At 42.5% G+C, this 26,781-nt stretch overlaps 1 protein-coding gene across 1 annotated transcript in view; it reads left to right on the top strand.

The window, feature by feature from the left end:
* SYCP1 (synaptonemal complex protein 1) overlaps positions 1 to 26,781 on the top strand; it is a gene marked incomplete at its 5' end in the record, with an annotated part of 74,375 nt that overhangs the window by 26,799 nt on the left and 20,795 nt on the right. The window contains 9 exons of the mRNA XM_084611183.1: positions 2,615 to 2,719; positions 7,608 to 7,711; positions 11,354 to 11,471; positions 11,748 to 11,818; positions 13,753 to 13,834; positions 15,845 to 15,907; positions 16,612 to 16,674; positions 18,309 to 18,371; positions 20,459 to 20,575. Coding sequence (XP_084467309.1) covers positions 2,615 to 2,719; positions 7,608 to 7,711; positions 11,354 to 11,471; positions 11,748 to 11,818; positions 13,753 to 13,834; positions 15,845 to 15,907; positions 16,612 to 16,674; positions 18,309 to 18,371; positions 20,459 to 20,575 — 786 coding nt within the window. The remainder of the gene's footprint in view (positions 1 to 2,614; positions 2,720 to 7,607; positions 7,712 to 11,353; positions 11,472 to 11,747; positions 11,819 to 13,752; positions 13,835 to 15,844; positions 15,908 to 16,611; positions 16,675 to 18,308; positions 18,372 to 20,458; positions 20,576 to 26,781) is intronic.

The following is a 26,781-nucleotide window of genomic DNA, read 5'->3' as shown; positions in this document are numbered from 1 at the left end:
CATTTATAGTGATGCACACGCCCAGCTTGCAGAGGTTGGCAAACTATAGATAGCAGTGCCTGTTGGGGCAGTGCAAGTGCCCCTTTATAGACAAAACCTTCAAGGGTCTGAAGCTATACAAAGGATTCAGGGCCCTAGTTGCCACAGTTCCCTCACTGGAGTTGTATCCCACATCATTCGATCAGGTGGGGAGCGTTCTTCCCCTTAGAACAGGCCGAGGGGCCAACTAGGGTGACGAGGCTTCCCAATACTATCAGGACCGTCCCAATATTAGGAGTTTTGTCTTTTATATGCACACACACACACCAAGCCCTCCCAAAGTGCCCTGACTTGTCACACTTGCTACCTGGTCACCCTAGGGCCAACTCCAGGCCCTGTGAATCCTAGATTCGGGCAGCACTGACTCCCTGTTACAGATCTGGTTAAGCTTCCCGTGCTAGGCACTTGACACACTGCAGTGAGGGGATGTAAATGCTGAACCCCACGTGCCCTTAGCTTGCTGGGGCTGGGTGGTGGTTAGCATTGTCCCTGGCTTTGGGCCTTTAGGCATACACTCCAAGTGCAGATCTTGTGTCTGACAACTCTTGGCAGTGGGGATGCTATGGTCCAAATGCATATCTCCTGAAACTAGGATAGTTTCAACGGGTAGTGATCAATGGCTCCATGTCTAGTTGGCAGCCGGTATCAAGTGGAGTGCCCCAAGGGTCGGTCCTGGGGCCGGTTTTGTTCAATATCTTCATAAATGATCTGGAGGATGGTGTGGATTGCACTCTCAGCAAATTTGCGGATGATACTAAACTGGGAGGAGTGGTAGATACGCTGGAAAGGAGGGATAGGATACAGAAGGACCTAGACAAATTGGAGGATTGGGCCAAAAGAAATCTGATGAGGTTCAATAAGGATAAGTGTAGGGTCCTGCACTTAGGACGGAAGAACCCAATGCACCGCTACAGACTAGGGACCGAATGGCTAGGCAGCAGTTCTGCGGAAAAGGACCTAGGGGTGACAGTGGACGAGAAGCTGGATATGAGTCAGCAGTGTGCCCTTGTTGGCAAGAAGGCCAATGGCATTTTGGGATGTATAAGTAGGGGCATAGCGAGCAGATCGAGGGACGTGATCGTTCCCCTTTATTCAACATTGGTGAGGCCTCATCTGGAGTACTGTGTCCAGTTTTGGGCCCCACACTACAAGAAGGATGTGGATAAATTGGAGAGAGTCCAGCGAAGAGCAACAAAAATGATTAGGGGTCTAGAACACATGACTTATGAGGAGAGGCTGAGGGAGCTGGGATTGTTTAGCCTGCAGCAGAGAAGAATGAGGGGGGATTTGATAGCTGCTTTCAACTACCTGAAAGGGGGTTCCAAAGAGGATGGCTCTAGACTGTTCTCAATGGTAGCAGATGACAGAAGGAGGAGTAATGGTCTCAAGTTGCAGTGGGGGAGGTTTAGATTGGATATTAGGAAAAACTTTTTCACTAAGAGGGTGGTGAAACACTGGAATGCGTTACCTAGGGAGGTGGTAGAATCTCCTTCCTTAGAGGTTTTTAAGGTCAGGCTTGACAAAGCCCTGGCTGGGATGATTTAACTGGGAATTGGTCCTGCTTTGAGCAGGGGGTTGGACTAGATGACCTTCAGGGGTCCCTTCCAACCCTGATATTCTATGATTCTAGTGCCATCTCCTGCAAGCCTCCCGAGCAGCTCTTGTTTGTTTCCTAGAATCCTATTGAATGTGTTAGCCTTCTGTGTTTAACCCTTCAGGGACATGTGATAGTGAAAGCCATCAAACAGATTTTTTACAGGATTCTACAACATTTACTCTTTACGTAACAGCATATGAGAGAGAGGCAGATTTAGATGAAATAATAAACACACGAATTTGTGTTTTCCTTGCCTCAATTTTGTTACCACTTTGAAGATTTTTTTGGGCTTGGGCAGATTCCTCTGGGGTGTCTGGGATCCTTCTGTCACTACAGAGCCTTTCTAGGTCAGCTAACTTGCTCTGATCTTGGCTGGTTCCACAGTTAAACTGGACCCTCCCAGCTCCTCCCTCCCCTCCCCCGGTGAAGGCAAGTCGATTTCTTCCTCATTGCTGTCAAAGTTTCCTGTTTGTCTCAGTGAGCCTGTCACTCATGTTATACGGGCCACCAACAATCCTTTGCTACTGGGGATTTTCCACTCCCCCTCTCTTGAGAGGAGATGTAGGGACTAGCTTTTCCCAGCCTCTGCCAACGTGTTGGCCCAAGGTGTTTCCACCTTAATAGGCAACAGTTTTAGGTTTAATGAATGACTATTGCTCCTGGTCTGGCAGAAAATGGTGGATGCCACATCCACAATCCGTGATACAACAGTTTCATAAGAACAACTTTATAATATCAACTAGAATTAATAAATCTACATCGACAAATTCCCCAAATCATTAATGCAGTCTAACTTGGTTGCAATGTATATGTATTTATTATACAATGTTACTTATGGTCCTACACTTGGTTGTGTAATTAGAAATTATATTTAAAAATATGCCCATGTATGCCAGGGCTGAATTTAGCCAATTAAGCTTATTCTTTATATGTGCAAGCCCTATTTTTGTAAATTTTGAGCTCAATGTTCTTAAACAGGAACAAGTTCAAGGACTTTTATCTGAAAAGAAACATCTTGAGATCACTATTGTGAAACTACAAGAGAGAGAAAAAGAGATGAAGGATAGTCTTCAAATCAGAGAGGTCTGTAGAAAGGGTGACTTTTTTCTCAGAAATATCTTATTGATATAATGCGCTCGAATATCCTTATTAGTGACTTGCAGAAATTATTGTGCATGCAATGAAATTAATAACAGGTTTAAAATAAAAATAAGGAAGTACTTCTTCACACAATGCACAGTCAACCTCTGGAACTCATTGCTAGTGGATTTTGTGAAGGTCAAAAGTATAATCAGGTTAAAAAAAGAATTAGATAAGTTCGTGGAGGATAGGTCCATCAGTGGCTATCAGCCAAAATGGTCAGAGATGCAATGCCATGTTCCAGGTGTTGCTAAATCTTTCTCTGACTGCTAGAAGCTGGGACTGGATGACGGAATGGATTATTCCATAATTACCCTGCTTTGTTAATTTCTTCTGAAGCATCTGGCACTGGCCAATGTCGGAAGACAGGATACTGGGCTAGATAGACCATTGGTCTGACCCAGTATCACCATTTAAATGTTTTTATGAGTTTTTACATTACATATATTACATTTAAAAATCCAGGAGAAGATATGTCCTGTTAGGCACTAAGGAGGCTCTCCTCTGCAAGTGCCCTGGCAACCCGGCACACTTCTGATTCCAGCAGGGAGAAGAGTTGGAAGAAAGTTGACACTGGCACCGATGGGTACTCCAGTACTGCAAAAGAACAGTTACTCACCTTCTCATAACTGTTGTTCTTTGAGATGTGTTGTTCATGTCAGGGTCTTAATTAGCGGTAAGGCGATATGGGAAGGGCCTGAAGGGGGCAGGATGTCTGCCATAGAGTCTGCATCTTCTGTAACTTCTTCCGCCTTAATGCCCAGACCCTGTGCGACCTGGCAGAGCAGTTGCTGCAACACCCTGGAGTCTTCCAGGGCTGAGGCGATGGTAGCGCCTGCGAGTGCTTCTTCTGGGGAAGATGAGGAGGAGGTCACTAAGGGAGGTGGTTGTTCCCTTCCATCCCTGCATGAGGGATCTTGTGAGCCAGTGGGGATTGATAGTCTGGTCTTGGTGCCGAGAAGAGCACCAGCGTTGACATCGCCCTCCCACCCCCACCCCGGTCAGTGCAGGAGGCACTGTCAAGTAGTGTGTCTGCACCATGGTGGTTGTCAACATCGGTGCAGGCAGTGTCGATGACGGCGTTGGTGCCTTAGTACGGGCTGGTGCTGTAGCCAGTGCCGCAGTCAGTGCCAAGGCCGCTGTTGGCGTCGTGACCTGAGCGCTGGCACCTCTGGAGCCCAGGGCACTGCCGAAGGGGCTGCCAATGTTGGTGCCGACGTCGGCAATGTTGATTCAGATGCTGGCATAGATGCCAGAGGTAGTTGCTCAGACACTGGACGTGGTGGGATAAAGGTAGCAGACATGACTGAAGTGGCACCTGAGCGAGAGCCTTGGCTCCAACCCTGAGCTTGTAGGAAAGCCCATGGAGTCCAGAAGGGCAACCAACCTGGGTTTTGCCATTGAGAGGCCCACTGTCGGGACCTCCTATGGTGCCTGGAGGATGACTTTCTGCTCCCACTATAGTCGGAGCGGTACGAGTCCCACTCCAACTTGGAAGCATCGGAATACGAGGACCGAGGCAGCGCTGCACCTCGAAGTGTCGGGAGTCTGGGGACTGACTTTGCTCCCTGGCATGCATTTTGCTCAGTCCTTGCAGGTCTTGAAACCCGGGAATCACGGCATGTCCCGGTGTGGCAAGAAATGGGGGGAAGCCTGGGGGAAAAAACCCTGTAACGGAACTTACAACTAATTAACTAGGTAACAAACTAAACTGATTAAACAAGAAGAATACAACGAGAGTCAAGCTGCTAAGCCATTTGCCGGAGCAAGAGCCAGGGAAGTTCCAGCTACCATCACTGGTGGTGAGAAGGAGGGGGTGGCAGGTCAACAGCACTCTATATTGGGCGCCATGAAGGTGTAACTCCTGGGGCGCCCAGGCTGACCCTACGGCAGCTGCTAAGGGAAAAATCTTCTGGCTACTGTGCACGTGCACACGCACACACCTGTTTGGAATCGACATGAACAAGCACTCGAAGAAGAACATCAGTGCTGACCTCCTTGGCACTGACACTGGAAGAGAGAGACCCAGGACACTTTGAATCCAGCACAGAGCGCTTGAAGCTGCATTTGCCTCAGTGAACATCATGGGTTCCCTGGAAGGAGGACTCTAAGTTCAAAGACCTACTACTGAGGCATTCCAGTTCTAGAGACAGTGGCAGGGCACCAATATCAAAGAAAGCCAGAGAGACTTTGGCCCCTATATCTATTTTGGCACCAAGATACCTTCAAGCCCCGACCATGACACTGACTAAGAAATCATTTCAGGCACCAAGGTTTGATGGTTTCACTTTCACTGTGCCTCCCAACATTGACTCAAGCACCAATCTTGGTACCAGCACCATCCTTGCTGGACCTACACCTGATGGCACCACCATTCCTGAAGAAGGTTTTCTCCTTTTTCTCTCCTGGCTTCTACAGCAACTCCTCGTCAGAGAATGTGGAATGATACCCTAGGAGATACCCAAAGGACAATCAGTGTCTGGCCCTCTGCAAGATGGTAATGAATGGACCACCCACAACCTAGACAGTATCAATATGAGATGCCACCATGGCTGTATTGCCCATATTGGGGCCTGCCATCCCATCAGCCCTGGAGTCACTCCCTGTGGTAAAAGCCGCCATGAGGAGGAGATCTTGCTATCTGTTTGTCAATGATAGCGAGGGCTTCCTCACTGGAATTGAAAGAGCAGGAGGGAGAGCCAACAGGGCAGGCTAGGGAGACGCTGCAGTTTCCCTCAATGCCCAGGGAATTCTCTTCCTCACCTGATGAGGCTATCAATCTGGCCCTGGTGCCAACAGTGGATGCCTTTTGGGTATTCCAGGAACTCTTGTCTGAAGTTGCAGATGTTTGGGCTGTCAAAACAAATGTAATCCAAAAGCATAACTTATCCCTCCAAAACAGAAATACAACTCTTGTGGTAGAGGAGGCCATTTTGTAGTCAGAACTCTGAGTCAGGTTGGGTACCCACATCGTTCAGGCTCTGTTGGATCTGGATTGTGAACATGTCATTGGAGAACATCAGACTGTTGTCAGTAATCTTGTTGACAAAGCTGGACATCTTGAGCCTGGTGGCAGAGAACTCATCGCCTGCTTTGAGATATTTGTCTTTGTGGGAGAGGGCATCTGTCTTTCCATTTCTTCTCACAAGGTGATAACTTACAACAGAGGCAAAGTAAGAAAAGAAGAGAGACCAGTGGATCTGGCAATGGTTAAAAAGTCTAGCAATCCATAGGTATTCCAAGTTCTTGTAGTCTGTCAGGACTTTGAGCAGGAACTGGGCTACTTCTAGAGGTGTCATCATTCCTTGAAAGCTGACTTAATAACCAATAGCCCCTTATCCCAAATATCATTTTTTTCCCACCAGGGTTAGCTTCTGAGAATAAAAGGTACAGGGGTGGAGTTGGTTGCAGCTGCCCACGTATTGAGATAGTATTGCATCTGTGGCAAAATTTGAGGCATCAGCCTCAATCATAAATGGTTTGTAGGATCTGCATGAATCAGTGCTGAGGTGAATGCCGATTTCAGTTGATCAAAAGCCAACTGAGCTTCTATGGACGAGGCAAACCAGGCCACTGTTCGTAGGATCACCGTTATGGGTGCAACCAATGTTAGAGAATCCTTTTAATAAATTGCCTGAAGAGATTGGTGAACCCCAGGAGTCATTGCATACATCCTTGGAAGTGGCCCACTCAGATATTGTTGCCACCTTATGGGGGTCCAGGGTGAGTCCCTCGCGTGAGACAATAAATCCCAACAATTCCATTATATCCTTATCAAACTCACGTTGCTCTTGATTAGCATAGAGGTCTGGCAGAGTCTCTCCAAGACAATGCACACGGGATGAAAATGAAGATACTGACTTTCAGAGAAAATGAGGATGTCATCTAGAAAAATGATGACAAATTGTCCAGCTTGTCCCTGAAGATGTCATTAAAGAAATGCTGGAAGGTTGCTGGGAGTGTTGCACAATGCAAAACGGCATGATCAGATGCTTGACATGGCCAGCCCTGGTATGGAACGTAGTCTCCTTCCCAGATCCTTAACAGCTTGTAAGCTCTGCAGAAGTCCAACTTTGCAAAGACCTTGGCAGAACAGTCTTTCAAACAGCTCATTTATGAAAGGAGTACCAGTTTTCAGTATGATGTTGTTCAGAGCTTGTTAGTCCACACAGTTGGAAGATTCCTGACGTTATCTAAGTAGGACTCCCACTAGCATCAACCAAGCAAATGGGTAGCTGTTTGAGTGTCACCAAGAGGAGAATCCATGTGGCCAGTCTGTCAGAGAAGAAAGAATGGTTAGTTACCCTACAGTAACTGTTTCTTTGACATGTATTGTCCACAAGGATTCCATGACCTGCCCTTTCCAACTATTATGGATTCCTGTTTCTCTGGGATTCTGTATTGGTGATGGAATGGAGGGATGTGCGGGTGTGCTCTGCCCTCCTCTTTGTAGCACATCCCTTGCATATACATCCTAATAACATCTTATGTATTCCTCACTGAAGGCTCTATCCTGAATTCCTTGTATTCCCAAACTTCCATTGGGTTTGTGAGGAGTGCATGTGCCCATCTATGCACTCAAACAAAACACTTACAACCTGGTTACTCAGGCTATGCACTAGGGAGAGGATTTGTCTTGTGTAGCTATATGAAATATTTTAACGCAAACATTTAATATCATAGTAGTCCATACAATGCTATATAAATGTAATCTGACTAACAGCTGTCCATAGATTGGTTTATGAAGTTTTGGGTTGTCTGTTTCTTTGCAGCAGTATTCAGAAACTATATATTATAAATGCATAAGCACTTGTGACATTTTTTTCTGCAGAAAGAAGTACGTGATTTGGAAGTACGGTTAACTGGTGCAGTTGAAAATGAACAAAATTGTTTAAAACAGATTACAGTACTGAATGCAGAGCTTGAAAAAGAGATGTATGACTTTATTTTTAATTACATTACCTTTAAAGTTGTTGCTCCTTTTAATGCATATTTAAATTCTGTGATTTGTTTTCTAATGAAAAATGTAAGGTTTATTTTGTTACATTGTACCCCTTTGCAATTACTGTGCATCTCTCACTTCACACTTGTCTCTGCTGTCTCTCCCTCTTATTGGTACCAGAGCACAAAGGGGGGAAGCGTTACGTATGAAAAGGGGTTGTCTTTAGGAAGAACCCTGGAAAACTGCTTAAGCTGTAACAAATGTCAAAAGTTTGTAAAAGAGAAATCAAGGTGCAATTGTTGCTGATACCTCAATTCCCTTCCCTTCTGCTCAGAGTATTTTTCAGTAATGTAAAAGTTGAATGGACTACCACCTTCCTCTTCTCTCCCCCCCCCCAACACTGTTACTGTATTTATCTGTGCATTTTAAAATTAGACTAATACTAGTATTAGTATTTACAGCTGGAGACCCACTTTAGATAACCTGAGAGATTATTAGTATAATCACTAAACTGGGAGGAGAGGTAGATACGCTGGAGGGTAGGGATAGGATACAGAGGGACCTAGACAAATTAGAGGATTGGGCCAAAAGAAATCTGATGAGGTTCAACAAGGACAAGTGCAGAGTCCTGCACTTAGGACGCAAGAATCCCATACACCGCTACAGACTAGGGATCAAATGGCTAGACAGCAGTTCTGCAGAAAAGGACCTAGGGGTTACAGTGGATGAGACGCTGGATATGAGTCAACAGTGTGCCCTTGTTGCCAAGAAGGCCAATGGCATTTTGGGATGTATAAATAGGGGCATTGCCAGCAGATTGAGGGACGTGATCTTTCCTCTCTATTCGACATTGGTGAGGCCTCATCTGGAGTATTGTGTCCAGTTTTGGGCCCCACACTACAAGAAGGATGTGAAAAAAATTGGAAAGGGTCCAGCGGAGGGCAACAAAAATGATTAGGGGACTGGAACACATGACTTATGAGGAGAGGCTGAGGGAACTGGGATTGTTTAGTCAGCGGAAGAGAAGAGTGAGGGGGGATTTGATAGCTGCTTTCAACTACCTGAAAGGGGGTTCCAAAGAGGATGGATCCAGACTGTTCTCAGTGGTAGCAGATGACAGAAGGAGGAGTAATGGTCTCAAGTTGCAGTGGGGGAGGTTTAGGTTGGATATTAGGAAAACCTTTTTCACTAGGAGGGTGGTGAAACACGGGAATGCGTTACCTAGGGAGGTGTTGGAATCTCCTTCCTTTGAGGTTTTTAAGATCAGGCTTGACAAAGCCCTGGCTGGGATGATTTAGTTGGGGATTGGTCCTGCTTTGAGCAGGGGGTTGGACTAGATGACCTCCTGAGGTCCCTTCCAACCCTGTTATTCTATTATTTGTATTATGGTTGAGGCCCCAGTCAGGATCAGAGCTCCACAAGCTGTGCAGTGTAGAAATATCTAGAAGAATCCATTGCCTGTCACAATGATTTTATAGCCTTATTTCGAATCATAGAAATGGAGGACTGGAAGGGACCTTCATAGGTCATCTAGTCCAGTCCACTACATTGAGGCAGGACTAAGTATTTTCTAGACCATCCCTGACAGGTGTTTGTCTAACCTGTTCTTAAAAAACCACCAATGACTGAGATTCCACAACATCCCTATATAATTTGTTCCAATGCTTAACTACCCTTACTATCAGGAAATTTTTCCTAATGTCTAACCTATCAAACAACCATTTATTTAAATATTTTTGGATGTTTTCTACATTTTCAAATATATTGATTTCACTTACAACACAGAATACAAAGTGTATAGTGCTCACTTTATATTTTTGATTACAAATATTTGCACTGTAAAAATAATAAATAGTATTTTTCAGTTCACCTCACACAAGCACTATAGTACAATCTCTTTATTATGAAAGTGAAACTTATAAATGTACATTTTTTTTGTTACATAACTGTACTCAAAAACAAAAACAATGTAAAACTTTAGAGCCTACAAGTCCACTCTGTCCTACTTCTTGTTTAGCCAATCGCTAAGACAAACAAGTTTGTTTACATTTATAGGAGATAATGGTGCTCCCTTCTTATTTACAATGTCACCAGAAAGTGAGAATGGGCGTTCACATGGCATTTTTGTAGTTGGCATTGCAAGGAATTTACGTGCCAGATATGCTAAGCATTTGTGTAATATTCCATGCTTTGGCCACCATTCCAGAGGACATGCTGCTGATGCTCATTAAAAAATAATGCATTAATTAAATTTGAGACTGAACTCCTTGTGGGAGTATTGTATGTCTTCTGCTCTGTTTAACCCACATTCTGCCATATATTTCATGTTATAACAGTCTGGTATGATGACTCAGCACATGTTCGTTTTAAGAAAACTTTCACTGCCGATTTGACAAAATGCAAAGGAGGTACCAATGTGAGATTTCTAAAGAAGGAGATAGCTACAGCATTCGACCCAAGGTTTATGAATCTGAAGTACTTCCAAAATCTGAGAGGATGAGGTGTGGAGCATGCTTTCAGAAGTCATAGAAGAGCAACGCTCCAATGCGGAAACTACAGAACCTGAACCACCAAAAAAGAAAATCACCCTTCTGCTGGTGGTATCTGACTCAGATGATGTAAAGTGAACATGCAGCGGTCTGCACTGCTTTGGATCATTATTGAGCAGAGCCTATTATCAGCATGGATGCATGTTCTCTGGAATGGTGGTTGAAGCGTGATGGGACATACAAATCTTTAGCACATCTGGCACATAAATATCTTGCAGTGGTGGCTACAACAGTGCCATGCGAACATCTGTTCTCACTTTCAGGTGATATTTTAAACAAGAAGCGGGCAGGATTATCTCCTGTAAATGTAAACAAACTTGTTTGTCTGAGCAATTGGCTGAACAAGAAGTTGGGCTGAGTGGAAGTGTGGGCTCTAAAGTTTTACTGTTTTATTTTCGAATGCAGGTTTTTTTTGTACATAATTCTGCATTTGTAAGTTCAACTTTCATGATAGAGATTTCACTACAGTACTTGTATCAGGTGAATTGAAAATACTATTTTTTTACAATGTAAATATTTGCAATAAAAAATGTAAAGTGAGCACTGTACACTCTGTATTGTGTGTTACAATTGAAATCAGCATATTTGAAAATGTAGAAAACATTCAAATATATTTAAATAAATGGTTGCTTGATATCCCTACTGCAAATACATCCCCGAATGATGTTCGCTTTTTAAGACAAGATATATTAAGTGTATGTAACACATGGTGGGAGGAGGACAAAGATAACAGCAATAAAAACATATGGTTACATATTCTAGCTGTGTACATAATTTGGTAGTTCAAAGTCATTTTAAATGTACAGCTATGTCAGCATGCTAAGCAGTTAGTAGAATCAGGGCCTGAGGGCACACAGATTTGCATTCTGTACAGTCACTGAAAAATAATTGTACTCTTAGGCAAATCTGCCACCTCTTAATCCAGCCAGCGTGCAGGGATTTACATAACCAAAAACTAACTGTACAGTGGTGAGTCAGCAATGTTTCAGTTACCCTGTGTTCAAGAAGCTTCGTCATGATCTGATTTGAAAGGGAATTTGAGAATACAAGTAAATTATTCCTCTTATCTCCCAATTATTTTAATAGGATACAGAATGAGGAACTAAATATGAATTGCAGTAAACTTTTATTAGAAAAAGAACAAATATCTCAAAAGAAAAGCGATACTGTCACTGAGCTCAAGAAACTACAAGAAGTTCATAAGGCAAGTTGAGAAGTAAACTTACCTTCTTTTGGAAGACACTTCTTACTCAAAATAAAATGTGATTAAAGCATATGGTATATCAAAATATGACACAGGACCATTTTCATGATGTTAGTTAATTTTGAAACACAATTTTTGCACTTTAAAATACAAATGGTGAAATTCACCCTTTGCAGAGGACTAGATAAAAGCATATGTACTTCTTTGTGCTATCTGTCACTGCACAGATTGAATTTCACTCAAAATAAATAATTGATTATATGCATCTTTGTTTAGGATAACAGAAAGAAAGAAGAAAAGACTAAGAAGCTAATAGAAAACCTTGAAGAAACAAACGGCCAGCTAAGGGAAGGAAAAACAAAAATATAAGTAGCATATTCTTAGAAAGTCTTGATTCATTTATTTACCATTAGATTTTGGAGTTATCCTTTTTTAGATATATATGTTTACGCATTGGCTTCTATGACTTCAGATTAATATATTTGTTTTCAGGCTGTATGTTAATGTAATGGGTCTTACTCTCTCTCTGGTGATTTTTGGGGCACCCAGGACTGAGAGTCACCTTGTTACCCTCCTTCCTGATGAGGAGGAGGTAACAAAGGAGAGTCTTGCCTGTGATGACTGGGTGGCCTGTCAGCCATGCAAGCACCCTTCCTGCAGGCTCTGCCAGGTCCTTTTGGTTGTGTATGAATTCCTCTGGAGCATTTCGCTGTGATATCCAGTCCCTGACTCTGGTTACTCACAGAAATTCCAGATCCTCTGTCCCCAAAGGCAGAGCATACTCCAGTTTACCAGTTTTACCTTAAACCCTCCTCCTCCAGAAGATACAGCTTTGTAATAAAATTAAATAAGGTCTATTTAAGAAAGGATAGCAATTCTACTAGAAATAAGAGTATTGGAAACAGATGGTCACAACTAAATCATAAAACACTAACCTAGGTCTACACTTGTTAATATTTACTTTTCCAATCTAATAAAGTAGGTTTTCCCTGCCAAAGTTCAGTGCATTGCAGAGCTGGCTGGCTTCAAAGGAACACCGCTCCAATTTTTTTGTGAGATCAAGCACCCTCCTCAAGATGTCTCCTCAGTGAAAGAATACCAAGTGCCTTTCCCCTTCTGTGTTATACTGAAACAGTCTTTTGTCTTCATTCATTCATTCAGGGTGATTTCTGTCTTTTGTACCGTTCCTTTTTTTACCTCCAAGTGGTTTTGATTGTTTGTGATTGTGTCTGATGGTTTTCCATTGAAAGTCTTGGGATGAAGCAAGACTAGACTATTGAGCCTTGCATTACGTCACTGGCTAACCAAGACATGTTCACAATTCCGACCTCCTCAAATGAGCCATTGTGGAGACTTATCCTCTGGTGATGAACTTCTGCTTCAAGTCCAAAAAGCAGACTTTCTATATAGTTCCTTAAATATTACCCACACATTCATCTTGCAATGCTTATGAGTCTTGAGAAGTCATGAGCTTTCTGTAGATACCTTATGTGTTACTTTTTGATAAATATTCTGCAAGATGTGTGTTTAGTGTAGTGAGCTTGTCAGGTTTGAGGTGAGAATTGTTTGCAAAGAACAGGGGCCCCTTTGCCTCTGTGTCACATTCTCATTTACATTAAGACTGTTCTGCACTATTCTGGCAGTATACAGAGCCATAAAATTACTATGACAATAATTTACTCCCACTTTATATTTGTTAGTTATGTTCTTTTTTTGTAATTGTTGCACAGTTTATACCAAGAGCTATACTGCATCATTCATTTTCATCTAAGATGTTAGAAGTTTGGGTTTTCAGTTTTCTCAGAAAAACCCTTTAATTATAGAGGAAATTTAAAGAAAATAGCATATACAAAGTTATTAGTTAAATGTGGAAAAAATGAGATTATTATGGAGAAGAGGATTCTTATTAAATTTTACCATCTGAAGTGTTGTATATTTTGACAAGTCTCATTGTTAATCTGCCTTCCATAATATGGATTCAGATATTATGGAGATAGATGCATTAAAATAATGTAGATAGATAAACTTATTGTATGCATAGGACTTTCTAGGTCTGTGAAAAATACATACAGCTCAGAAGTGAAAGTCTGCGCCACTGCCCTGTACCTTTTAGGGACATCTTCAAAGACTGGCATAAAGCACCCTTAATATTAGCTATAAAGGAAGCTGCCTTTCTAGCTTCGAGCTAAGCTGTGATTTTTTAAAAATTTTTTAGCAGAAGTGAAAGAAATCTTCATTTTAAAATTAATTATTTACTAATACTTATTAATTTGGCATTTAGAAATGACTTGGAGTCTCTGAAGGAGAAGATGAAAAAGAAAGATGAAGAAGCTAAAACTAAACTGGATGAAAGTGAAGAAAATGTATGGGATATATACAGTGCTATATCTTATTATGAAAAAGCTATAGCAGTAAATGTCTGAGCCAAAAAAAGGTATCCTTAGGAAACAGATGATGGCGAGTAGGAAATAATAATTGTGTAGGAACAGGCTGGTTGTGATGCTTTCTATGGGTACCCAGGGTTGTGAGGCACCTACCTACCCCTTAGAGTGAGAAAGTACCTGCTGTGGATCAGCTCACTGACTGCACTGGCCTCTGACAATGCAAACACTACCTTCCAGGACTCCTCGGGCCTTGCACACCCTGTGCAGGTTAGTGATAGGAACACACCAATCCCCAAGTCCTCGGAATGTCCCTCTGGACTGCCCAGCCCCTGTTCCATGTTCACAGAACTCAGCTTTGCTACTCAAAAAGGAATAATACACACCAAATTACAGTTTTAATTCAGGATCACCAGACCACTTAATATACAGCACTTAGATATATTTATAGTGAAAACAAGAATAAGTTTATTATCAAACAGAGATTTAAATGATACAAAATCAGAATATTGGAAACCTATGTTTGCAGATAAAACAAAATCATAAAATGCATTCTAGAGCTTACACTTTGTCAGATGTTTGGCTGCATGCGTGTGTTCCTGCATGTTGCACTAGCTTTGTCCAGATAGCCAATACAGCAGGCTCTGATCGAACTGACCAATAAACACAAGACTTAGTTTAGTAGTGAAGGCACCCAGCCAGGTTTATTGCCAACAAAGCACAGTGCTAATGCCCTGGCTCAATGGTTACAGGTACACTAACACGTATGCCTGTGACAATGGATTTTCCAGTACCCCTTAGGCCAGACGAAGGGTAAAAACGAGGTATCCCAACGTTTATAGACTGAGACAAACAGCCTGGGGTAGACAACTTATCTATCACCTTACGTGTTTCATGACATGTTTGTTATCACCCTTGTACTTTTTCCTGATGGTTCAGACAGAACATCACTATTCATTACTTTTGTCAAACCATTTTATCATGTGCTTGGTTGGAGTGTTCTTGTACTGGCCTGCTGGAATGTGTTTACATATTCATTGTGTTTTAGCAATGGTAGCAATATTGGTGCCGAGATCGTGTACTGGACACTGACTTGCAGGCAAGCATATGCTTTTGACAGGGCCTAACTGTTGCTCATAGCATAACTTTTGCTGACGTTGGTTGAGACCTCAGGCCTTGCACTAGGCCCGTGCTTCAGGTTCTCTCTTTCTTAACTCACAGGACATTCCTCTGTCTCCTATAGGATAACTTACCCAAAGTCTTTCCCTAGCATTTTCAACCGGGACCTTTCAGAAGATCAAGCCTGCTGGTGCCTTGTCTTCACAGATTGAAGAATGCCGGAATTTCTCTGCATCACTAGCTGTACCGGACTATCCCTTTGATCTTCACCTCAAAACAGGGGTGTCCCCTAGCTGTTTGTCTTACTGTTCATTTCATTCTGAAGTCTCCACAAGCTCTTTGTTAGCATTTTACTAAGTATATCAAGAGACTTATATTGTAAGATCTGCAATACACAGTGATCCATCAGGGAAAAATGTCTCCCACTTCCTGTCTGTAGAAGTTTGTCTCAACGCCCTATACCTTTGAATGACCTGCCTTTAACTACAAGATCTAGATCTTGTAATTTTCATCATGCATAACACCTCCCATGTTTTCCATATGTATGTTTCTGAATGATTATAATGACCAATGTGACCCATGGGTGTCTGTGGGTTAGATGAGATTTTAATACTAGTATGTCTGGTGTGGAGGATTTTTATTTTCTTATGTTTTCTGGTGCATAGAAATATATCTTGGAGCATGCTAAACAGTGTCTTATGAAGTTTTACTGTGAAATTAAATTAGATAAAGACACCCAGAACAAGGGATATTTGCTTGCTTGTTCTGTAAGTATAAATAAATAGCAGAAGAAAACTAGCTGCATATTTTGGGGCAATTTGTGGTAAAATTTCTAATAATAGTTTAGCCAGATTTTAAAATAATGTATTTCAGACTAGAAACATTGAAAGTGAAATTTCAAGAAAGGAAAAGCAACTGAAGATGCTAGAAAATAAGGTATGAGAGTGTACTATTATACTATGAATTAGAGAGAACTTCAAAAATTCTTTTCCGTTATAAGCATTAGCTGCAGTATTTTATATACAATTTGTGAACAGAAAAGAGGTGATTATGGTTCCATATTACAAATTTTTGCTCTGCTCTAATTACAGCTTTTGATGTAGGACGACCAGACAACAAATGTGAAAAATCGGGATGGGGTGGGGGGTAATAGGAGCCTATATAAGAAAAAAACTCAAAAATCGGGACTTTCCCTATAAAATTAGGACATTTGGTCACCCTGTTTTGTTGGGCTGTCCTACTACAGTTTTACTAGCTAGCAGTAGACTATCAAAACCATTACAGCTTTAGTGCTCTAAATCCTGATTCAGCAAAACACGTAAGCTTGTAATTTACGTCCCACTGAAATCGGTGGGTTTTATGCATGTGATTATAGTTAAACACATGCTTAAAAGTTGTACTAAATAGATACTTGAGCATGTGCTTAAGTGTTTTTACTGAGTTGGGGCCAAGAATAGTTCCAATGAGCATCAGTGAGGTTAATCACATTATTGAAGTTGAGTATGCTTAAGTGCCTTACTGAATTGGGACCTATGCAAAGACAATTGCAATTGTTCTTAAAATATCAATCAAATAAATTAACAAATTCTAAAAATAATAATTTTGCAATGATTCATTGTTTGAAATCTCTCTGTTTTTAGTTTAACAATTTAAAGAAACAGATTGAAAATAAAACCAAATACAACGAAGAACTGCAGCAAGAGGTATGTAGAATTTTTTAAAGTTACAGGAACATGAAACACAAGAAATCCAACTGCATTTGTGTAGAGCAATACTGTTGTTCAGTCTCTGGTAGGATTTTAAATAGATGTGGAGTCTTTGCAAATGTCTATGAGATTACATAACTGGTTCCCTTTTCTATGATAGTCTTAATTCAGGTCAAATCTAAAGAAAGTTTGGTCTTTAAAATGGTTCTTTTTAATTGTAAAACTTGGTCTACTTTTGTGAAAAGTAATTGTAGAAAGAATATATTTATAATGAATTCTGATTATTTTGTATTTGATACACAGTGTTATCAGTATACTTCTAAATAAACACTTGAGTTATGTTAATTATCCATCAGGAAAAGCAGAAAAATAAAAATCTGAGCTCAGATTGTCCTCTCTTGTTAAAAGCCATGGGAGTGGATTTTTTGTGAGAAAATCTCATTGAAGGTTTTTTCACAGAGTTTTCCCCTATCTCACCCTACAAGGGGGCAGAGTTGTCTCCTTGTAGAAAAGCCATCCAGAAACTTGGGCCGTCTGCATGGAGCCTCTGTATCACTGCATCAGGTCTGGCCCTCTGGAGATTCCTTTGCAGTGCAGCCTGGGCCTGTATTAATTTTTTCATGGAAGTTCAACAAGCAGGAGGCAGAGATGTTCTGCATCCTGCTTTTTGCTCCTTTCTTCCACCCATGTTGCTCACATGAACCTTGAACCATGTGGAGAGTTTTCCACAGTGTCCACAAAGAGTAAAAAAAAGAGTTTTATTGAGGTACGTGAAAAGAAAAGGAGTACTTGTGGCACCTTGGAGACTAACAAATTTATTTGAGCATAAGCTTTCGTGAGCTACAGCTCACTTCATCGGATGCATTCAGTGGAAAATACAGTGGGGAGATTTATATACACCGAGAACATGAAACAATGGGTGTTACCATACACACTGTAAAGAGAGTGATCACTTAAGGTGAGCTATTACCAGCTGGAGAGCGGGGCGGGGGTGGGGGAGGAAGCTTTTTGTAGTGATAATCAAGGTGGGCCATTTCCAGCAGTTTACAAGAACGTCTGAGGAACAATGGGGGGTGGGGGATAAACATGGGGAAATAGTTTTACTTTGTGTAATGACCATCCACTCCCAGTCTCTATTCAAGCCTAAGTTAATTGTATTCAGTTTGCAAATTCATTCCAATTCAGCAGTCTCTCGTTGGAGTCTGTTTTTGAAGTTTTTTTTGTTGAAGTATTGCCACTTTTAGGTCTGTAATCGAGTGACCAGAGAGATTTAAGTGTTCTCCAACTGGTTTTTGGTACTTGAGCTTTCCTTCCACAGGAAGGATTTTTCAATGCACAAATCTTAGGGGCCCTGATATGGGACATGGATTGTGGGGGAAAAAAAAAAAGTTTAAAGGAGAGGGTACCGGGATCAATCTTTAGTCCCAGTTCTGACTGTTGTGTGCTGGTGAGGCAGTACACAGTATGCAGAAAACTGCTGTAAATGGACAGCTGAAGATACCCCGCCTCAATTTGCCCTGTGTTTTATACTAATTTTAGCTACCGAAGCAGCAAAGCAATACTCCAGTGTGTTAATAAAATAATGTAAATGTTTAAATGCATACCTTTAGTCTTCATTTTGGTTTTAACAGAATAAAGTGTTGAAAAAAAATATTGCAGCAGAAAGCAAGCAATCCAGTATTTATGAAGAGAAGGTAGGTGTATACTAAATATTTCTTGTAAAAGTGAAAGACAAGTAGTTGAAGAGCATGAGTCTGTCCTTCAGTCCCATTGAAGTCAATGAGATTACTTCTGTGCTTAAAAATTAAGCAAGTTTAATTGTTTTGCTGGATTGGGGCCAAAATGTTCAGCATCTTGTTGTATCAAGCTATGATATATTGGAGACTGTCGGCTCCCCAGTGAAATCAGTAAGGATTGAAGTTTCTCAGAATCTTACAGGAGATGCTCTGTACCTCACTGAATCAAACCTTTAATAAGAAATTTGTGAAATTGTATCCACTGTTTCTAGGACAAGATTTCAAGGGTAGTCAGACTTTCAGTGCTGCCAAGCACCCAAGCATGTATTATCTTTTTTGGATTAGTTAATACTTTTAATTAGAAGTTGGCCCACGTTGCGATATTCAGATGTAGCATTCCAATACTACAATGTCTGTGACCACATAAGGACCTTTACAGATAGATAAGCACATTTTTATTTAGATTTTAGTTTGGCTCATTGCAGAGATACAGGTCAGCAACAAAATTCAAATCCAAATAGGAGTTTGGGAGTTCAGAATCTCTCTTTACTTTTAATTCTGTCAGGTTCAGTTTTCCTGGAAAATATAAAGTTATTCGGGGCTTGCTTCTGTATAATTCAGATCAAGGAAGTTGTCCCATTGACTTGACTCGAGCAGGGTTAAACCACAAATGATTTGTTCATAAATGAGCATTTTATGTGCGCATTGTAGCTGGTCAGGTCAGCCAGACCTGTGGAGGAGCTCTGTGTAGCTCAAAGCTTGTCTCTTTCACCAGCAGAAGTTGGTCCAATAAAAGATGTTAACTCACCCACCTTACCTCTCTAATATCTGGGACCAACATGGCTACAACAACAATTTTAAAAATACAGTTACGTACTTTGACAGCAATATAACATTATTTAAATTACTAATATCCTTGTGCTTTACTAAAATGAACAAAATAATATAAATGGTTTTTCTCCTTCTGAACTTCTTTTCTCTAGCATCTACTGAAAGTAGCACAAGAAATTTCTCTAGCCTAATTATTCAAATGCATATTAACTGGTTATATGTAATTTTTGTGATAAGTTGTTTCTGCCATAATATGAGCTGTTGTTTAAATATTCTAAGTACTTAATTTTGAATAAACTAATTTTACTAGGGTGCACCCTTTTAATTCCTGTCCTGGTTTCACTGAAGTCAGTTCTCAGTCAAACATGCAAATTGTTGGCCTCTTCCAGGCATTTTGCCAGCAAAATCAGCAGTTTAAAAGAACGTTTGAACAAACACAGTTCCTTTCATAGAGATTACTATTAATAATAATAAAAACCTACTAAGACTAATGGGCCAGGAAAATTCCCTGTTCTTCAATCAATGGTATTCTAAATGGAAATTATAAAAAACCACAGGACTAGATCATTGACTGTGGCTGAAGAGTACACAGTACTGCTCAGGATGGGGATTGCAAAGGTGGCATGGGAGTCAATGGAGACTCCTTGCAGAGCCCTGCTTTCCATAGCAAATCTTCCCCCCCAAGAACAGGAAGAGTACAGGAATGGAAGACTATTCTGTGGCTGCACAGCTCTGGGAGGAAGTCATAATGCCAGTGGATGAATTTCCAGGGAATAGCAAGCATGGTCTTATTTTCTTGTGAATTTTAGGACATCATGTACACTTGGGGGGGGGGCCCTCTCCTCTCAAGTAATCAGAAACTTCCCCCTCTTTAGGTGATGATGTCTTGGAGACAGTATTGGTTGAAACTCATTACGTTTCACTTTTCCTTTTTCATATGTTTTTCCATTGGAGGGGGTGATTTAATTGAAATTATTGTTGCTATTTTCCCACTAATTAGGAAAAAATGTGAAAGGCCATAGCTCAGATCCTTGTTTTAAAAAAAAAATTGACTTGAAGGTAAACTGTCCCAGTACAGAAGTTGGTCCAATAAAAGATATTACCTCACTCATCTTGATCCCCAGTATAGGTTAGGTAATAACCGCTTAAATGAATCAACATATATTAAAATTTAATCCTGAATGGTTAATTGAAATGATTTTATCCTTTAAAAGATGAATAAATTACAACTAGAGCTCGAAAATGTAAGTAGGCAACATAAAGAAACAGTTGACAGCTACCAAAAAGAAATCGAGGCAAAAAACGTAACCGAAGAAAAACTTATTGAAAAGGTAAGAATTACTAAAATGTACTGTTTCTTTGGATTCATTTGAGTAATTTGATATTTACCCAATGTTTAATGTGCTTTGTAAAATTATTTAGAGCTGATCCTGAACTCCATTCACATGTTATAGTCCTGTGGACACCCATGGCCATATGGGGAAGCTGACTATATACAATTTATTACTTCTATGTGAAATCATGGATTGTATGTGTAACTCCAACACTCAATTTGAAGTCAGTCAGTCAAGGGCTGGGAGAAGTTACAGATCAAACAAATTAAGTCATTAATGTGAATGGATCCCATTCAAATGGGACCATTTTTTGGACAATGTGGTGGCTGAAGCCTTGGAGAAACGGTTTTCTCTAACTTCTCTGCAAGTGGGTTTGAAAAGTGGAAAATCCCCAAAGAGCAAAACAAAGTACCAAGATGTTAGTGCTAGTTTTTAAAAACACAAAATCTGGGAGGGGAGGGTCAGACAGATGAAGAAGGCATGGTGCAGAGAGAGGAACAAAGACACATGGTTTTGGAAGGAGAGAGGACTTTTTTGACTTTGGGGGACCAGTCAAGGTCAAAGGAAACCGGCATGAGGAAAGAGAGAGAGACTCCATGATTTGGAGGAGAAACTATGGGCAGCGGGGGGGGGGGGGGTGTCCCGGACACCCTAGAGGACTCTAACCAAATCCCAGAAAACACTGAGGAGGAAACTGAAACAGGTGAGGAAATTGAGACAGGGAATAGCATATAGATGTTTTATTTTGCACGATCTGAATTTCTTTTGCGCTAATATAAAAAGTAATTACTTTAGCAATACCTGTTGCAAAGCCTGTGTATGTTTGCTTCAACTATCATGAGTCCCTGAAGAGAAATTAAACCAGAGTGCCCACAAGGTTGGAGCTCTGAGAAGGTGTGAGAGTCAGATACTGGGGAGCCTAGGGAAGCCAGTGCCAGTTTTCAGGGCCTAGGAAGTTGGACCATGGAGTCTAAGCTTGCAGATGGGTTGTTTGCAGAGTATTTGTAGCCTGAAAGTGTGCCTAGAGATCCAGAGTAAGAGACAGGGAATGCATGGGCTTTGTTCAGATTCAGGAAGCATAAGAGCACATGGATGCAGTGTGGTGATCGAAACGCAGCACCTGGTGAATGTCTAGTTGGGGGAGTTTGACCAGTGCCATGAAAAAGTCAGTGGAACTGGTTGTGTGTGAACTATGAATACTGGTGATTTATAGGCTTTCAGCATTGAGTCCTTAAGTGAAAACATTCATATTTGGGTCTCTAAAGCAAGGCACCTAAATAAAAGCTAGGATTTAGTGCGTCAGTTTAGGAATCCAGGTTTGAAAATGTAGGCCTTAGTTTGTAAAATTGCCTTTCAAGTAATGTGCATTTTAGTACAGGAATTTTTAAAATGAAAAATGTTATTTTTAAAACTAATTGCACAGGATTTTTTTGTTCTAGAAAGTACCAGACTGAAATACAATGAGAGTGAAAAAACTAAGATTTTAAAATATCTGTGTTACAGATTTTTGCAGGGCAACCAGGCATTTTTTAGTCTTCAATACTGTAGATTATAATATCACAAAGAAGAAAAGACTCCAAATCAAGTGGTTCATTCCATCCATATTACTGTAATTGTTAGAATAACTTCAAAATGTATCTTGTGTATTTCATTAAATGAATAGCTGTGGTTTCATATTTGAGAAAAATACAAAAATGGTCAGACAAGTCCACTGTGAAAAAAGCATTTCTTCTCATGTGTGTGTATATATAGTATTTTAACTTTTTAAATATATTTTTAGCTTAGTTTATTTTATTTTTTTAACTTGATGCCACAAAATTTTGCCTGTCTTACAGTTAAAGATAAACTGTGCAACAATGCAGGCACTGCAAGTGAACCATATAAAGAACAAAGTGGCTTTTGAGCTAATGGAAACCCAACTAATGTATGTCTACACTACGAAATTAGGTCGAATTTATAGAAGTCGGTTTTTTAGAAATCGGTTTTATATATTCGAGTGTGTGTGTCCCCACAGAAAATACTCTAAGTACATTAAGTGAATTAACTCGGTGGAGCACTTCCACAGTACCGAGGCTAGAGTCGACTTCCGGAGTGTTGCACTGTGGGTAGCTATCTCACAGTTCCCACAGTCTCCGCTACCCATTGGAATTCTGGGTTGAGATCCCAATGCCTGATGGGGCTAAAACATTGTCGCGGGTGGTTCTGGGTACATATCGTCAGGCCCCCGTTCCCTCCCTCCCTCCGTGAAAGCAAGGGCAGACAATCGTTTCGCGCCTTTTTTCCTGAGTTACCTGTGCAGACGCCATACTACGGCAAGCATGGAGCCCGCTCAGGTAACCGTCACCGTATGTCTTCTGGGTGCTGGCAGACGCGGTACTGCATTGCTGCACAGTAGCAGCAACCCATTGCCTTGTGGCAGCAGACAGTGCAATAGGACTGGTAGCCGTCATCGTTATGTCCGAGGTGCTCCTGGCCACGTCGACCAGGAGCGCCTGGGCAGACATGGGCGCAGGGACTAAATTTGGAGTGACTTGATCAAGCCATTCTCTTTAGTCCTGCAGTCAGTCCTATTGAACCATCTTATGGTGAGCAGGCAGGTGATATGGATTGCTTAGCAGTCGTATTGTACCATCTTCTGCTGGGCAGGCAAGAGATGAGGATGGCTAGCAGTCGTATTGTACCATCTTCTGCCGAGCAGCCCTGAGATGTGGATGGCATGCAGTCCTTCTGCACCGTCTGCTGCCAGCCAAAGATGTAAAAGATAGATGGAGTGTATCAAAACAAGAAATAGACCAGATTTGTTTTGTACTCATTTGCTGCCCCCCCCCCCCGTCTAGGGGACTCATTCCTCTAGGTCACACTGCAGTCACTCACAGAGAAGGTGCAGCAAGGTAAATCTACCATGTATCAATCAGAGGCCAGACTAACCTCCTTGTTCCAATAAGAACAATAACTTAGGTGCACCATTTCTTACTGGAACCCTCTGTGAAGTCCTGCCTGAAATACTCCTTGATGTAAAGCCACCCCCTTTGTTGATTTTAGCTCCCTGAAGCCAACCCTGTAAGCCGTGTCGTCAGTCGCCCCTCCCTCCGTCAGAGCAACGGCAGACAATCGTTCCACGATTTTTTTCTGTGTGGACGCCATACCAAGGCAAGCATGGAGGCCGCTCAGCTCACTTTGGCAATTAGGAGCACATTAAACACCACACGCATTATCCAGCAGTATATGCAGCACCAGAACCTGGCAGAGCGATACCGGGCGAGTAGGCGACGTCAGCGCGGTCACGTGAGTGATCAGGACATGGACACAGATTTCTCTGAAAGCATGGGCCCTGCCAATGTATGCATCATGGTGCTAATGGGGCAGGTTCATGCTGTGGAATGCCGATTCTGGGCTCGGGAAACAAGCACAGACTGGTGGGACCGCATAGTGTTGCAGGTCTGGGACGATTCCCAGTGGCTGCAAAACTTTCGCATGCGTAAAGGCACTTTCATGGAACTTTATGACTTGCTTTCCCCTGCCCTAAAGCGCATGAATACCAAGATGAGAGCAGCCCTCACAGTTGAGAAGCGAGTGGCGATAGCCCTGTGGAAGCTTGTAACGCCAGACAGCTACCAGTCAGTCGGGAATCAATTTGGAGTGGGCAAATCTACTGTGGGGGCTGCTGTGATGCAAGTAGCCCACGCAATCAAAGATCTGCTGATATCAAGGGTAGTGACCCTGGGAAATGTGCAGGTCATAGTGGATGGCTTTGCTGCAGTGGGATTCCCTAACTGTGGTGGGGCCATAGACGGAACCCATATCCCTGTCTTGGCACCGGAGCACCAAGCCGGCGAGTACATAAACTGCAAGGGGTACTTTTCAATAGTGCTGCAAGCTCTGCTGGATCACAAGGGACGTTTCACCAACGTCAGCATGGGATGGCCGGGAAAGGTACATGACGCTTGCATCTTCAGGAACTCTGGTCTGTTTCAAAAGCTGCAGGAAGGGACTTTATTCCCAGACCAGAAAATAACCGTTGGGGATGTTGAAATGCCTATATGTATCTAGCCTACCCCTTAATGCCATGGCTCATGAAGCCGTACACAGGCAGCCTGGACACTAGTCAGGAGCTGTTCAACTACAGGCTGAGCAAGTGCAGAATGGTGGTAGAATGTGCATTTGGACGTTTAAAGGCGCGCTGGCGCAGTTTACTGACTCGGTTAGACCTCAGCGAAACCAATATTCCCACTGTTATTACTGCTTGCTGTGTGCTCCACAATATCTGTGAGAGTAAGCGGGAGACGTTTATGGCGGGGTGGGGGGTTGAGGCAAATCGCCTGGCTGCTGGTTACGCGCAGCCAGACACCAGGGCGGTTAGAAGAGCACAGGAGGGCGCGGTACGCATCAGAGAAGCTTTGAAAACCAGTTTCATGATTGGCCAGGCTACGGTGTGAAAGTTCTCTTTGTATCTCCTTGATGAAACCCCCCGCCCCTTGGTTCACTCTACTTCCCTGTAAGCTAACCACCCTCCCCTCCTCCCTTCGATCACCGCTTGCAGAGGCAATAAAGTCATTGTTGCTTCACATTCATGCATTCTTTATTCATTCATCACACAAATAGGGAGATGACTACCAAGGTAGCCCAGGAGGGGTGGTGGAGGAGGGAAGGAAAATGCCACACAGCACTTTAAGCACAGCACTTTAAAAGTTTACAACTTGAAAATTTATTGAATGACAGCCTTCTTTTTTGGGGGCAATCCTCTGTGGTGGAGTGGCTGGTTGGCTGGTGGCCCCTCCACCGCGTTCTTGGGCGTCTGGGTGTGGAGGCTATGGAACTTGGGGAGGAGGGCAGTTGGTTATACAGGGGCTGTAGTGGCAGTCTGTGCTCCAGCTGCCTTTGCTGCAGCTCAGCCATACACTGGAGCATACTGGTTTGATCCTCCAGCAGCCTCAGCACTGAATCCTGCCTCTTCTCATCACACTGCCGCCACATTTGAGCTTCAGACCTGGCTTCAGCCCACCACTTACTCTCTTCAGCCCGCCACCTCTCCTCCCGGTCATTTTGTGCTTTCCTGCACTCTGACATTATTTGCCTCCACGCATTCATCTGTGCTCTGTCAGTGTGGGAGGACAGCATGAGCTCAGAGAACATTTCATCACGAGTGCATTTTTTTTTCTTTCTAATCTTCACTAGCCTCTGGGAAGGAGAAGATCCTGTGATCATTGAAACACATGCAGCTGGTAGAGGAAAAAAAAAGGGACAGCGGTATTTAAAAAGACACATTTTATAAAACAGTGGCTACAGTCTTTCAGGGTAAACCTTGCTGTTAACATTACATACATAGCACATGTGCTTTCGTTCCAAGGTCGCATTTTGCCTCCCCTCACCGCGTGGCTACCCCCGCAACTCTCCCCCCTCCCCATGGCTAACAGAGGGGGAACATTTCTGTTCAGCCGCAGGCAAACAGCCCAGGGGCTCCTCTGAGTGTCCCCTGAAGAAAAGCACCCTATTTCAACCAGGTGACCATGAATGATATCTCACTCTCCTGAGGATAACACAGAAAGATAAAGAACGGATGTTGTTTGAACGCCAGCAAACGTACACTGCAATGCTTTGTTGTACAATGATTCCCGAGTACGTGTTACTGGCCTGGAGTGGTAAAGTGTCCTACCATGAAGGACGCAATAAGGCTGCCCTCCCCAGAAACCTTTTGCAAAGGCTTTGGGAGTACATCCAGGAGAGCCGCGAATGCCAGGGCAAAGTAATCCTTTCACATGCTTGCTTTTAAACCATTTATAGTATTTTAAAAGGTACACTCACCAGAGGTCCCTTCTCCGCCTGCCGGGTCCAGGAGGCAGCCTTGGGTGGGTTCGGGGGGGTACTGGCTCCAGGTCCAGGGTGAAAAACAGTTCCTGGCTGTCGGGAAAACCGGTTTCTCCGCTTGCTTGCTGTGAGCTATCTACAACTTCATCATCTTCTTCTTCTGCTTCATCCCTAAAACCTGCTTCCCTGTTGCCTCCATCTCCATTGAAGGAGTCAAATAACATGGCTGGGGTAGTGGTGGCTGAACCCCCTAAAATGGCATGCAGCTCATCACAGAAGCAGCATGTTTGGGGCTCTGAGCCGGAGCGTCCGTTCGCCCCTCTGGTTTTCTGGTAGGCTTGCCTCAGCTCCTTAAATTTCACGCGGCTCTGCTTTGGGTCCCTGTTATGGCGTCTGAC

Source organism: Lepidochelys olivacea (genome assembly GCF_965140295.1).
Source record: "Lepidochelys olivacea isolate rLepOli2 genome assembly, chromosome: 21".
Taxonomy (NCBI): domain Eukaryota; kingdom Metazoa; phylum Chordata; order Testudines; family Cheloniidae; genus Lepidochelys; species Lepidochelys olivacea.
This window is presented reverse-complemented; position numbering and strand designations above follow the sequence as displayed.